General features: G+C 48.0%; 1 protein-coding gene across 5 annotated transcripts in view; it reads left to right on the forward strand.

Moving 5' to 3' along the window:
* The window catches only part of LOC113882796 (O-acyltransferase like protein), a 67,736-nt gene that overhangs the window by 14,568 nt on the left and 39,587 nt on the right, over window positions 1-13,581 (forward strand). For all 5 annotated transcript variants that reach the window (XM_027525938.1, XM_027525937.1, XM_027525939.1 and 2 more), the window contains exons 2-4: window positions 3,184-3,323; window positions 4,516-4,600; window positions 12,475-12,616. In XM_027525938.1, the coding sequence (XP_027381739.1) occupies window positions 3,184-3,323; window positions 4,516-4,600; window positions 12,475-12,616 (367 nt within the window). The remainder of the gene's footprint in view (window positions 1-3,183; window positions 3,324-4,515; window positions 4,601-12,474; window positions 12,617-13,581) is intronic.

A 13,581-nucleotide genomic window follows, 5' to 3' on the forward strand; every position in this document is an offset into this window, starting at 1 on the left:
ACCTGGGACGTTACTGCTGTTCCAGAAAATGAAAAGTGTGAAAGCTGCCCAACTCACTTTATAAATTTGACTATAACTTTGATTCCAAAACTAAAAAAGGGGGGGAGAAAGTGGTCCAATGATTAGAGAGAAATAAATAAGGCCACAGAACTATTGAGAAAGTCCAACAGAATCTCCAGGTTCCAGAACAAATTACAAAAATTGATAGCAATTTTCCACACAAGCAACAATCAGTTGGAAACTATTGAAATTAAAACACCAAGGAAAACAGCAAACGACACACTGTCTAGGAATGTTTATGTAAACTTTTTTTTTTGGCCGTGCAGCTCGGCCTGCGGGATCTCAGTTCCTCTACCAGGGATTGAACCCGTGGCCCTGCAGTGAAAGCATGGAGTCTTAACCCCGGACCACCGGGGAAAGTCCCCGTAATCTGTTTTAAGATTATCATGGAAAAATACAAAATGATAAATAAGGACACAGAAGATGATCTCAGTAACTTGTGTGACATCCAGTGATGGCTTGATACAAAAATGACGTCTGTTTCCCCCAAATAACCTGTAAGTGTGAAGCAGTTTCAATCAGTATTCTAGTTGGATATTTTGAAGAGCTCAGTAATTTTTTTTCTGAAATTTTTTGCAATTTCTAAAAATTTCCTGAATTTTTCTGAACATGAATTTTCTGAAATTTGTATGAATGGCTAGCAGTTCACAAACATTAACTGGCTCAACTTTGCAAAGATGACTAAAGGCTTAATACTCAATACACTTCAAATCCGAAATAATAAAAACCATACGGTTCTGGTATTAGAACCAGGACTGGCTTCATAGACATGAGACCTTTGCAGTCACACAGGGCCCCGCATTTAAAGGGGCCCCATGCTTTCTTTAATGTGATTTTCTGTCACCATCTTGAAATGCTTAATTAATTCTTAAACAAGAGGCCCTGTATTTTCATTTTGTATTAGTCCTGCAAATTATGTCATCAGTACTGGCTAGAACAAAGGCTGTTCAAGAATAGAACAAAAATTACAGTCTCAAAAGAATGGATTTCTATCAAATAAAGGACATTATAGATTAAAAAAAAAAAAAAACCCTCCCAGATAACTGAGGGTATTTTTGATGACTCAGGTAGACAAGGACCAATAGACACAATAATCAGGAGCTCTTGCAAATCAAAAAAGAAAATCCATTACAAAATGGGCAAAGGATATAAACAGGTACTTTACAGAAGAGAAAACTGACACGGCTTAGATATTTTGAACAAAAATATCCTGACTTATTTTTAATTATAGAAACAAAAATCTAAGTAACTGGGTATCATTTTATATCTATCAACCACCACAAATGGGAAAGCTGGACCATGCAGAGAGGAACCAGCATTCCTGAGGATATAGTCTGGGCAGTCACTCTGGAACAATCTGGTGGGATTTACACGGTATTTGTGTACCTTGTGTCCGACTCATTGTGACCCTATGGACCATAGCCCACCAGGCTCCTCTGTGCATGGGGATTCTCTAGGCAAGAATACTACAGTGGGTTGCCATTCCCTTCTCCAGGGGATCTTTCTGACCCAGGGAGGGAACACGAATCTCTTCCGTCTCCTGGTCTCCTGCATTGGCAAGTGGGTTCTTTACTACTAGGGTCAGCTGGGAAGCCCCCACAGGGTGTAAATCTGAACTAAAGCCTCATGTAAGTTGAGGAATTTGTCCCCGTTTTTGTGGGTTACAGACCATCTATGCGTCCACCACTCAGAGAACAGCAAAGTGTAAAACGGTGATGAATTATTATACAGTAGTTAGAAGCTCTGGACACAATAACACCATCAGTCCAGTTCAGTTCAGTTCAGTCGCTCAGTCATATCTGACTCTTTGCAACCCCATAGACTTCAGCACGCCAGGCCTCCCTGTCCATCACCAACTCCCGGAGTTGACTCAAACTCACGTCCATTGAGTCGGTGATGCCATCCAGCCATCTCATCCTCTGTCGTCCCCTTCTCCTCCTGCCCCCAATCCCTCCCAGCATCAGAGTCTTTTCCAATGAGTCAACTCTTCACATGAGGTGGCCAAAGTACTGGAGTTTCAGCTTTAGCATCAATCCTTCCAAAGAACACCCAGGACTGAACTCCTTTAGAATGGACTGGTTGGATCTCCTTGCAGTCCAAGGGACTCTCAAGAGTCTTCTCCAACACCACAGTTCAAAAGCCATCAATTCTTCGGCGCTTAGCTTTCTTCACAGTCCAACTCTCCCATCCATACATGACCACTGGAAAAACCATAGCCTTGACTAGACCGACCTTTGTTGGCAAAGTAATGTCTCTGCTTTTGAATACGCTATCTAGGTTGGTCATAACTTTCCTTCCAAGGAGTAAGCGTCTTTTAATTTTGGCATCTGGTCCCATAACTTCATGGGAAATAGATGGGGAAACAGTGGAAACAGTGTCAGACTTTATTTTGGGGGGCTTCAAAATCACTGCAGTAACACCATAAACAGTACCAAACCGTGGAAACAGGAGATCTGAAGCAGAAAGCCTTTAACATAAATGACAAATAGACTTACTGAAGACAAGAACACGACAAATGAGATGGTGCATATCAAACATAAGCGTTGGAAGAACTGGGGGAGGGAAAAGAGAAAGGGAAAGTTGAAGAAAGAGGAAAGGAAATGAATTATTTAAAATGAAGGGGGAAAGGAAATATACGAGCACAAACAAACCAAGTAAGAATTTTATAGGACCAGGGCTGAGAGAGCCGTGAACTATGGGACTTGATTACTGCACTTTTTCGCTCTCAAGATTAAAAACCGAACGAACATACAAAAACCTCTCTCCAAAATAAGGTCCTACGAAATTGTATATAAAAAAATTTTTAAGAGTATTTTCTCCTGGGTGTATAGAGGAGAGAGGAAAGCCACCAATTTTAGTTACGTCCTTCTTACTCCCCAGAGCGTGAATGCAGAGTCTTCATCTTTTTTAGCAACAAATCGCGCGCGACAACATACATCGTGGTTCTCTGCGGTGAAGAGAGGGGCTCCGGACGAAGAACGCAAGCTCGAGAGTGTTACCGAAATACTCTCTTCTTTCTCGGTTCCTTTAAGTTTTAGAGGTTTGGAAGGGGGAGCTGAGCGCTGATGAATTCATCTGAAGCAAGGACGCTAACGCTGCCCACTTCTTCTGTTTGAAACGCAGTGTATGACTCGGTCGGGAAGCTGGGCAGCAACGTTCTGGACGGAAACGTGGACAGGCTGGGCTCTTACAGCGAGTGTCTCTCCACCCGCGCGCCCGCCGGGCGCTTCCGGGGCCGCTACTGCAAGCTCCACGTGGCGCAGGTGAGCGGGCGTCTGCGCGTGCGCGCTTCAAGGACGCGCGGACCCGAGCTCGTGATGGAAACCCGGTACATGCCTGTGTGTGTGTGTGTCCGTGTTTGCTCAGTCCGTGTCCGACTCTTTCCGACCCCATGGACTGATTGCTTATCTTCATTCAAAAAAAAAAAAAAAAAAGCTATTAAGGTGTTTTGCAAAAAGTTTAAATTTTAAACAGTTGGCAGAAACTTTCTTGCACGTCCTGAGTGTGGAGGTATAGGAGATAGTTGTCCGCAGGCCAAACAGGGCTTCATATGCTCCTCCCACCACACTGCAGGGACAAGACCCCTGGATGATCTTTGTGGGGAACCCAAGGTCCAGTCTCAGCCAGTGTTCCCGAGCGTTAACTCCTTACTCACCGGCAGTGTTTGGAATACCGAAAGGAAGTGGGCTCCCCATTACCCATAGTCCTTCCCCAGAAACTGAGCTCCGAGACAGGAATGTGAAGCTGTCTCAGCAAATGCCCAAGCCCTTTATGAATGCATCACGGAGTAGGGTCACAGGGCCGACCGTCTTCAAAGCACGTTAATTCTTTGACTTCTGGGGGGAGAAAAAACTAGGAACAGCACAACCTCTTATTAAATACAAAGATATACTTCATGTATGCATACAACACTGAAAGAAAATGCATTACTGTTTGGCTAATGACAACAATATAAAATAATGACACGAAATCCAAGCTCTCTGATGTTAATGCTGTAAAATGGTCTCACAACGGTTAACCTTTGGAGACATGCAGAGTAGCACCCAGCTCTACTGGTCGCGCTGAGGATTTGACAATGATGGCTTGAGGGTTTAATCAGGGAGTACAAAAGTCATACCCTATTTTCAAAGCAGATTAATGGCTTTGATATCAGAACAAAAGGTCAGACCTATACAATCCTGTAAGTTGCATGCTTAGAAGAAGCATCCCAGCAATTTTTATTTATAATTTGATCTTTGCTTTATTGGGACCGGCATTCTAATTATTGGCTTGATGTATTAACACAATCTTTACTTGATACACGATGTCCTGCTGCGAAGAAATGGCAAGTTGGCAAGTTTGTCGGAAATTGTATGAATTAACTCAATGACCTATCATACAGGAGAGAGCGGCACTGGGGCAGACTATCCCACACTGGGGGCTGCTTTTTTAATAATCGGCTGCATTGACCCTTAGAGGCAAGATGGAGCTGACTACAGCGTGGGGGTGTGTGTGCCCGACTCCTGCAGTGAAGAGGACGTGACTGCCATGTCTCGGATGGGTAAGTGCCAGGGACACGTGTCAGATCTGAAGACCCCCAGCCTCTTGGAGCTGCCTGGCCATTCTCTTGGGATTGAACCAAGCTTTCATCCTAGTAAATTCAATAAACCGAGACTAATGGAGTTTAGGGACTTTGGGAGTGCTGGTGGAGGATAGGAAGGGAGTGGATAAGAAGGAAAAAGACATTAAAGAGAAGGTAGGAGCTGAATCTTTATGTATTAATAATAACATTTTAAGCCTACTCTTCCCTCACCCTCAGCTGCCAGGCTAGGTCTGAAGAAAGGCACTGGGTGGTGTCTGGTTTCCATATTGTGTGTGCTCTTTGCTGTGGCCCACCTGCAGAAGTAGGTCAGGTGCCAAGGCCGGCAGGCCATTCTGGACTGGGACTGTGAGAAGCCAATGTGTTGTGATGGATTAGCGTTAAGAGGCCGGCATTTGGTCCTGGTTGTCACCTCCCATCTGTGTGATCCTGGGCAAATCACTTAATCTGCCCCGGCTCCAGTCTCTTCCTCTGTGCAGAGAGGGGTGGATCCTGGCGTTGAGTCTGGCCCTGACTCTCTGCCCTTAGCCACCAGAATGAAAATATTTTAGTCCACGTGGAAACCGACTTGGCTTCCTTGAACTCTTTCAAATTTTTCAAAGGAAGAGCTTTAAAACCTACAATTTATTTTTTTTCTACTAGTGTCTTTTGTACTTAAGCTGGTTATCTGAATAAGAACTAATGTGACACTTTAAAAGGAGAACACTCTTTCTCTACACCCAGAAACTTCCACCACCAAATGTGTGGGCTTCCTCATCACACTATGCGGTGTGATGCTGAGTATCTGAAGGTGGTGCTGACCCCACAGATTAGGGGCTCAGTTCTGCAAGGCGGCCACCCGCTTCAGATGCCAGTTGTAAGGAGGGGGTCCCAAGGCCCCCCATTACTTCTGCGCAACTTGCCTGCAAATCAGGGGATCCCAGGGCTCCGATTTGTTCCCTACATCCTCTCCAGGGCTTCCCAGGCAGTGCTAGTAGTAAAAAACCCACCTGCAATGCAGAAGACATGAGAGATGCAGGTGCGATCCCTGGGTGGGGAAGATCCCCTGGAGGAGGGCATGGCAACCCTCTCCAGTGTTCTTGCCTGGAGAATCCCATGGACAGAGAAGTCTGGTGGGCTACGGTCCTTAGGGTCACAAAGAGTTAGACACGACCAAAGCAGGCTTAGCATGCACACTTCCTCTCTGGGTGGTTCCTCTGATTGGTTCCCCCGGTCAAACCCTCCCCACATTTGATCATTTGCTCTAACGGCTCACAGAACTCAGGGGAACACATGACTTGTTATTACCGACTTATTATAAAGTGCAGGACCCTGTTCCCCATTAGGAACCAGGCCACACAGCAGGAGGGGAGCAGAGAGCGAGGGGGTGAAGACTTGCCTGCTTTGTCCCATCGCTCCCCACCTGAACCTGTCCCCCCCGCACTCCAAGGAAAAGTTGTCCTTCAGGAAACCAGTTTCTGGTGACAGAAAGGTTGGGGACTGCTGTTATAACGGACAAAACCCAGGAAGAGCTGAGTGGGAGAGACACAGAGGGCAGGGCACAGGGGAAGGGGCGTAGACAGTATGCACCCTCTCAGGGTGCCCGCCCTCCCAGGCCCTCGGGGAGTTCAGCAGCCTGGAAGCTCTCTGACCCCCTTTGTTTAGAGTTTGTGCGGACGGTCCATCATGTAGGCGTGATCGATTCCATCACTGGCCATTGGCGATGACTCAGCCCCCAGCCCCCTCTTTGCTTCCTGGAGGATGGGGACGGGGCTGGAACCCCAAGCCTAGCGCATGGTTGGTTTCTGACAGCCGGCTCCTCTCCTGCCACAGTCACTGTAGTAGCCTGAACTCAAGTGTGGTTCAAAGGGGCTGATAATGAATAACAACAGATGCTCTTCCTGCCCACCACTCAGGAAGTTCCACGGGCTTTAGGAGCTCCGTAGCAGGAACAGGGGATGAAGACTGCATATATCTCTCTTATCGTATTACAGTGTCACACACATTATTAAAAGCCTCTTTTAGAAAAGTGTTTATTCGGCTGTGCCGGTTCTTGGTGGAGGCGCGCAGGAGCATCGATGCTTGCACCGTTTGAGGGCTCAGCTGCAGCACGTGAGATCCGGCTCCCTGACCAGGGATTGGACCCGAGCCCCCTGCACTGGGAGCTCGGAGTCTTAGCCACTGGAGCCGGGAGAAGTCCCGCAAACCCTCTTTTTAAAAAATAATGAGTTCATCTGTATTTTCGGTTGCTCTGAGTCTCCGTTACTTTGCACGGGCTTTCTCTAGCTGTGGCGAGCAGGGGCCACCCCTTTTCGCAGCGCAGCGGCTTCTCTTGCGGAGCTCAGGCTCTAGACTCGCGGGCTTCCGTAATTGTGACGCTCGGGCTGAGTAGCTGCGACCCACGGGCTTAGCTGCTCCAAGGCATGTGGAATCTTCCCAGACCAGGGCCTGAACCTGAGTCCCTGCATTGGCAGGTGGGTTCTTATCCACTATGCCACCGGGAAGTTCCTAAAGGCCCTCTTTTAAGTGTTGATATTGCAGTCAGCTTTTGATAATTTTAAACTGTCCTCTGAATTTGTGATTATCCCAACAACTTCAGGTATGTTACCTCTCTATCTAAACCAAATATTTCAGGTGGAGTTAAAAAGAAAACCATGATCACTGTATGGGTCCTTGTGCTATTCAGTAGGACCTTGTTGCTTATCCATTCTGTATGTAACAGTTTGCATCTGCTGGGATCATTTTCTTAGGTTTCTTTTTGACTTGATCACTGCTAGTGTATAGAAATACAAGTGATTTTTGTATTTTGGTCCCATGTCCATAACCTTGCTGAATTCATTTATTATTTCTAGGGTTTTTTTAGTGTATTCCTTAAGGTTTGTTATGTACAAGGTCATGTTATCTGCAAAAAGAGATTTTAAAGCATTATTTACTTTTTTTTTAAAGAAAACTAGTTGTTATATATCAAACTTAAATTTCAATTCTTGTTGGATAAGCCGTAAATATCCTAGAGGCCAAGATAGATTTTCAAGATTGTTACTAGCATATCTAGTGAATACTCTCTAATGAGTTAATGGTCATTATTATTCAGAAATTCATCGATTAGTCTAGTTTTTCTGCCTAATGTTAAGCTTTTTAGCCAGAGATGATATAAGACTAGAATGGAAGGTTAGAAATTGTTATCGATACGAAGATGTCTTGATGATTCTCTTTGAAGAACTGGAGAAAGGAAGGGCCCTGCTTAGGATGAGCACTGCTGGCTTGGTGAACGTGTTAGTGGAACTCTCTGCCAGGCTGTTTATCTGGCTTCTGCGCAGAGGCAGCAGGTAGAAATGGGGGCACCTGGGCCCAGGGGAAAGGTCCCCATCTGGAAAGGATTTACCAGCTATTCCTTAAAGCTCTTTGATGGAGTTGCCAATATTTCCGCTACAGACGTGGAGGAAAGCAGCTCAGCAGTGGCTGGCTCTTTATTCATCTAGAGCAGGAGGGCAGGGAGGCAACCCAAGGGAAGACCCTGGCAGACAAACCAAGACGAAATGAGTCTGTAGCACAACAGAGCAAGGGGAAAATATCCTGGGCAGATCAGAATGTATCATTTTTAGGCAAAAATCTGCATAGTGTGGCTGCCATTTGTTGATTCTTAGTCACTAAGTCATGTCCAGCTCTTTGCAACTGCAGCACGCCAGGCTCTCTGTCCTTCACTGTGTCCCGGAGTTTGCCCAAACTCATGTCTATTGAGTCAGTGATGCCATCCAACCGTCTCTTCTTCTGTTGCCCCTTTCTCCTGCCCTCAATCTTTCCCAGCCTCATTGTCTTCCGCAATGAGTCCGTTCTTCGAATCAGGTGGTCAAAGTATTGGAGCTTCAGCGTCAGCATCAGTCCTTCTAATGAATATTCAGGGTTGATTTCCTTTAGGATTAACTGGTTTGACCTCCTTGCTGTCCAGGGAACTCTCAAGATGTTATAAAATTTTAACCAACAGACTTCATGTGAGTTCCTGAGAATGAAAATGTGGAGCACCAGAAAGTGTAGGTAAAATCCAGGTGTGATCATCACAAACCTAGATTTAGGCTAGTTCCCTAACTGTTCACTTCTGTGTGTCTCGGCACCACTTACTGTGTTCCGTTTCCACGGGCACAGGTAGCAAAGCACCACCAGCTGGGAGGCTTACGGGGCGTCGCCTGCATCCCTGCCTCCGTCACCGTGGAGTGCTGTTCCCTGTACCTCTCTGTGTCTGAGTTTCCTCCTTTGTATAAACACACCAGAGACACTGGGTTTGGAACTTACTCTAACCTAGTATGCATGCATGCATGCTAAGTCGCTTCAGTCGTGTCCAACTCTTTTCGAACCCCATGGACTGTAGCTTGCCAGGCTCCTCTACCCATGGGATTCTTCAGGTAAGAATCCTGGAGTGGGTTGCTCTCCTCCAGGGGATCTTTCTGACCCAGGGATCGAACCTGTGTCTGTCTCCTGCCTGGGCAGGTGGGTTCTTCACCGCTAGCACCGCCTGGGAAGCCCAGCCTAGTGTGGCCTCATCTTAAGGTGATTTCCTCTGCAAAGACTCTGTTTCCGAATAAGGTCATGTTCACAGTGTTACCAAACTCAACAGTTCCTGGGGGAGAGGGAGAGGTATTAGGGTTTGAACCTTTCTGGAGTGGACGCAATTTAATCCAGAACACTACCTGATACCTAGTTCCCCATTTAGCTTGCTAATCTGCCCATAAGGCAGTTGGTGGGCCAGGAACAGAGCATGGGAGAGGAAAAGGGGTGGGGCTGAAGCCGGGGGGCTGGGGTCCTGCAGAAGCCCCTGTGTGCTCTTAACTCAGGCCCCACACAGAAGGGGTGGGCTGGAGTCTGGTGGCCTGAGCTGATGACACCTCCAATGTGACCAAGCTCAGGCCTTGCTGAGATCTCCCCCAGCATGCACACGCACGCACACACATGCACATTTCCAACACCCTTTGGGTTTTGGGGTTGGGCCAGAGCTATTTAAGTCTTCCCTGGTGGCCCAGACGGTAAAGGATCTGCCCGCAATGCAGGAGACTTGGGTTCAATCCCTGGGTCAGGAAGATCCTCTGGAGAAGGGAATGGCAACCCACTCCAGTATTCTGGCCTGGAGAATCCCATGGAGAGAGGAGCCTGGTGGGCTATAGTCCATGAGGTCCCAAAAAGTCGGACATGACTGAGTGACTGACACACACACAGAGCTTTTTAGAGGTCAAAAACTCCCTGCCAAACTACGGAGTGGTGTGGTGATGGCGCAGAGCTGATCTAGGAGCGTCATAGTCAGTAGTAGCCAAGGCCTGGAATGTGTTTGGGTCTGGGGGGGACAGTGGTCACCTTGTGGACAAAGAGGTTATCATCTTGTAGGTCTGACCGCTCAGCAGTGAGGACCTAGGTCTCCCATGTCCTTCAGAGTTTGGACTCTGCTGCCCAACGTGTCAGATTTCATCCACAGACAGACTGCTGACCCTGTGGTTAGGGGTTCCCCCGGCGCCAGGGAGGTGACGTCTGTTGCACCTTCTCCATGATTTAGACGCAGGAGGCAAAGCCAGAGCAGCAATGAAGACCCAGCACAGCCAAAGATAAATACTGAAGTTAGAGTAGAACTTCCGAGGGGAATAGCTGCATCGGCGGGTCAGAACACTCTTTTCAGTGTCAGGGTTTATTGGGGAAATTAAAGTACCACCAGGACGTAGCTTGGGAGCACCTGGACTCGGACGATGAGGAATCTGCTGCCCTGGCCCTTGGGGACCTCTGACTGAGCCCCCCGTGCTTGGCCGGTGCTGAGCATCCACGGGCAGCTCTTGCTTCCCATCTCCACCTCTAACAGGTGACGGGAAGACTCACAAGGACTCACACGTTATTAATCTAAGTGGCCTGTTTGAACATTCCAGAAAGCCTCTGGTCACTCTCATGGGAACAGTGGATCCGGGAGGTGGCAGGCGCACGAGAGTACATTTTGTTCGACCCACGCTTCCTCGTTACACATGTGAGAGAGTGAGAGCCAGAGAAGTGAAGGGACTCGCCCAGAGTCACACAGCAAGGTGGCTCGAACCCCACACTTCTGAACGCAAGTCTGGTAGTGTGGCGAGCTGGGGTGGTCTGAGGGAACGAAAAGACCACATCCTTCAAGTTCCCACAGACCTGGGGTGAGTTCTGGCCCTGCCGCTCGGCGGCAATCGTCATAAAGACGAGCTCTGACTCAATGGCGGGCACTAAGTGCTTTAGAATTGGGGCTACATGTAATCTTCACAACAACCGTGTGAAGTCGGTGCTATTACCTCCATTTCACCAAGAGGGAAACCAAGACACAGAGAGATTCGGCTAACTCGCCCAAGGTCATAGTCAGGGGTGGATGTGGACTCCCACACTGCAGACCCTGTGTTCTTAACCACTACGCTCGGGCTCATGAAGTTATTTATGGAGAACCTTCCTTGTCTGTAAAAGAAGGTGAACGACGGCTCCTTCTAGGGATGTTGACAGGTTAAAAACAATGACCAAGGCATGTCTCAGAGCGAATGGGCACTTGACGGCAGTGGTTTTTTTCTTGTTTATAACAGTGTTGCTATTTTATTATGTTTATTTAAAAATGTTATTTGGTTGGCTGCCTTGGGTCTTAGTTGTGGCATGCAGGATGTTCGTTGCATCACGTGAGACCTCTCTTTGTGTCGTGGGGGCTTAGTCACTCTGCATCACGTGGGATCTTAGTTCCCTGACCAGGGATTGAACCTGCGTGCCCTGCACGGCAAGGCAGATGCTTAACCGCTGGACCACCAGAGAAGTCCTTAGTGTTGTTCTTTATTAGACCACATGTGTCCTCCATCCTTTGCTGAGATTTTGCAAGTCCCCTGGTCTGGTGTTCTCAAACTGCTGTGCTTAGTCACTCAGTCATATCCGAATCTTTGCGACCCATGGGCATTAGCCCGCCAGGCTCCCCTGTCCATGGGATTTTTCAGGTAAGAATACAGGAGTGGGTTGCCATGTCCTCCTCCTCCAGGGGATCTTCCCAACCGGGATTCTGAAAGTATGCATTCCAGTTAGCAGCAGGAGCTCCTGGGAATGTTAGAAATGGAAATTCTTAGGCAGTGAGGGGAGGCAGGGAGCAGTCTATTTCCTGGGCCCTCCAGGTAATTCTGAGGCACACTGACATTTGAGGCCTCTGTTCCCCAGTGTCGCCAGTAATATTTTTACAAACTATTTCTTCTGGCGACTAATTCATGCTCATGCACAGTCACTCGGTGTCCAACTCTCTGCGACCCCATGGACTGCAGCCCACCAGGCTCCTCTGTCCCCCGGATTCTCCAGGCAAGAAGACTGCAGTGGGTTGCCATTCCCTTCTCCAGGGGATCTTCCCGAGCCAGGGATCAACCCCGAGTCTGCTGCACCCTGAGCCATCGGTGATCGATTAGCTGTGTCCTCGGCTGGTGCCTCTTATCTTCAGACTCAGACAGCACCTTCACCTAGCTCGTAGCACCCTATTTTTACACCTCGTGTTGCAGTTTTCTCTCTTGTGGGGACCTGCTCACAGCAAGATTTGAGGCAGCAATGGGGTTTCCATGGACTGTCTTTCCCTATGCCAGGGGCTGGGAAAAGATGCAGAGCCTGGGCAGGCTGAGGACACAGAGTCCACCTCCATCTGGGCTTATGGTACCCAGGTCTCTGAGTTTCAGCATCTTTGAGCTCTAATTTTCCCACCTGTAAATCAGATATATTAAAGCCAGATGCCCTTTGTAATGTCAAGACTTGATTTTGAAATGATAAATATGAAAGCTCTTGGAAAAGTGTCATGTTTTTATTGCCAAGCAAAGTATTACTAACACAATCTTATTTTTTTTTCTCCTTTCTCTTGGTAGATATTTTAAGATTCAGAAAGTCTTCGTTCTGGGCTCCTTCCCTCGCTCTCTTTGCAGTGAACTCTTCCTCCTTGGCTGGCGGGGGTGTGGCCAGGTGTGCCACTGGACTGTTCCCCCTGGACACGTTTGTGGCCCTGTGTCTGTGAGTACAGACCGCCCAGTCCGGGGCTGCGATGTGTGTGCTGGGCTGTTTCATCAACCGCTGCTCACCAGCTGCACTCGGCCGTTTCACTGTTGTTCATTGAGTGACGTCTGTCCAGTGCTCTCTGTTACCTTAACAAGAAAATTCGAATGTGTTCCAGAGGAAGCCGGCCACACCCAAGTGTGATGGGCTTTGGGGATCACTGAGAAAAGTGTCCTGTCCCGAGTTACTTCTGTTTCTATCGCGTGACCCTGACGATGAATTTCTTATATATGTGTATATGTATATATCTGGCTGTGCTGTGTCTTTGTTCCTGCGAGGGCTTTCCTCTAGTTTCAGCAAGTGGGGGCTACTCTCTGGTTGCAGAGCTCAGGCTTCTTGTGGCCGTGACTCATCTTGGTGCAGAAACACGCTCTGGGGTGCTCGGGCCGGTAGTTGTGGCTCCTGGACTCTAGAGCACAGGCTCGGTACTGAGGTGCATGGGTTTGGCTGCTCCCCGACAGGTGGGATCCTCCCGGATCAGGGATTGAAGCCGTGTCTCCTCCATTGGCAGGTAGGTTCATTACCACTGAGCCACCAGAGAAGCCCCTGAATTTCTTTTATTTGAGGCATTGCTTCTCACCCAGACACCTCGGCAGACTTGCCTGTGAAGTCTTAGTTGCACCTGACGTGGTTCCTTAGGACACACTAAGGGCAGCAGACTTGCCGGCCCAGCGCTCAGGTCTTCTGGTAAAGAGCTTTCCTGCAAACCTCATTCTGCTGCTCCAGTGAGAGACGCCCGTGTCTGTATCATCACCCAGCCACCCAAGCTCCCTTTATTATAACCAGTGCCAATCTGATAGATACATACATGGACCTAATTTACACTAAAAAGTTGGTGATAAGGGCTTTCCTTTCTCAGGTTCACTGCTATTCATTCTCTTCATCCCCTTTCTATGTCTGTGTGAGCTGGGTTCTTAACTGAT

The sequence above is a fragment of the Bos indicus x Bos taurus genome, chromosome 24 (genome assembly GCF_003369695.1).
Source record: "Bos indicus x Bos taurus breed Angus x Brahman F1 hybrid chromosome 24, Bos_hybrid_MaternalHap_v2.0, whole genome shotgun sequence".
In the NCBI taxonomy this organism is placed as follows: domain Eukaryota; kingdom Metazoa; phylum Chordata; class Mammalia; order Artiodactyla; family Bovidae; genus Bos; species Bos indicus x Bos taurus.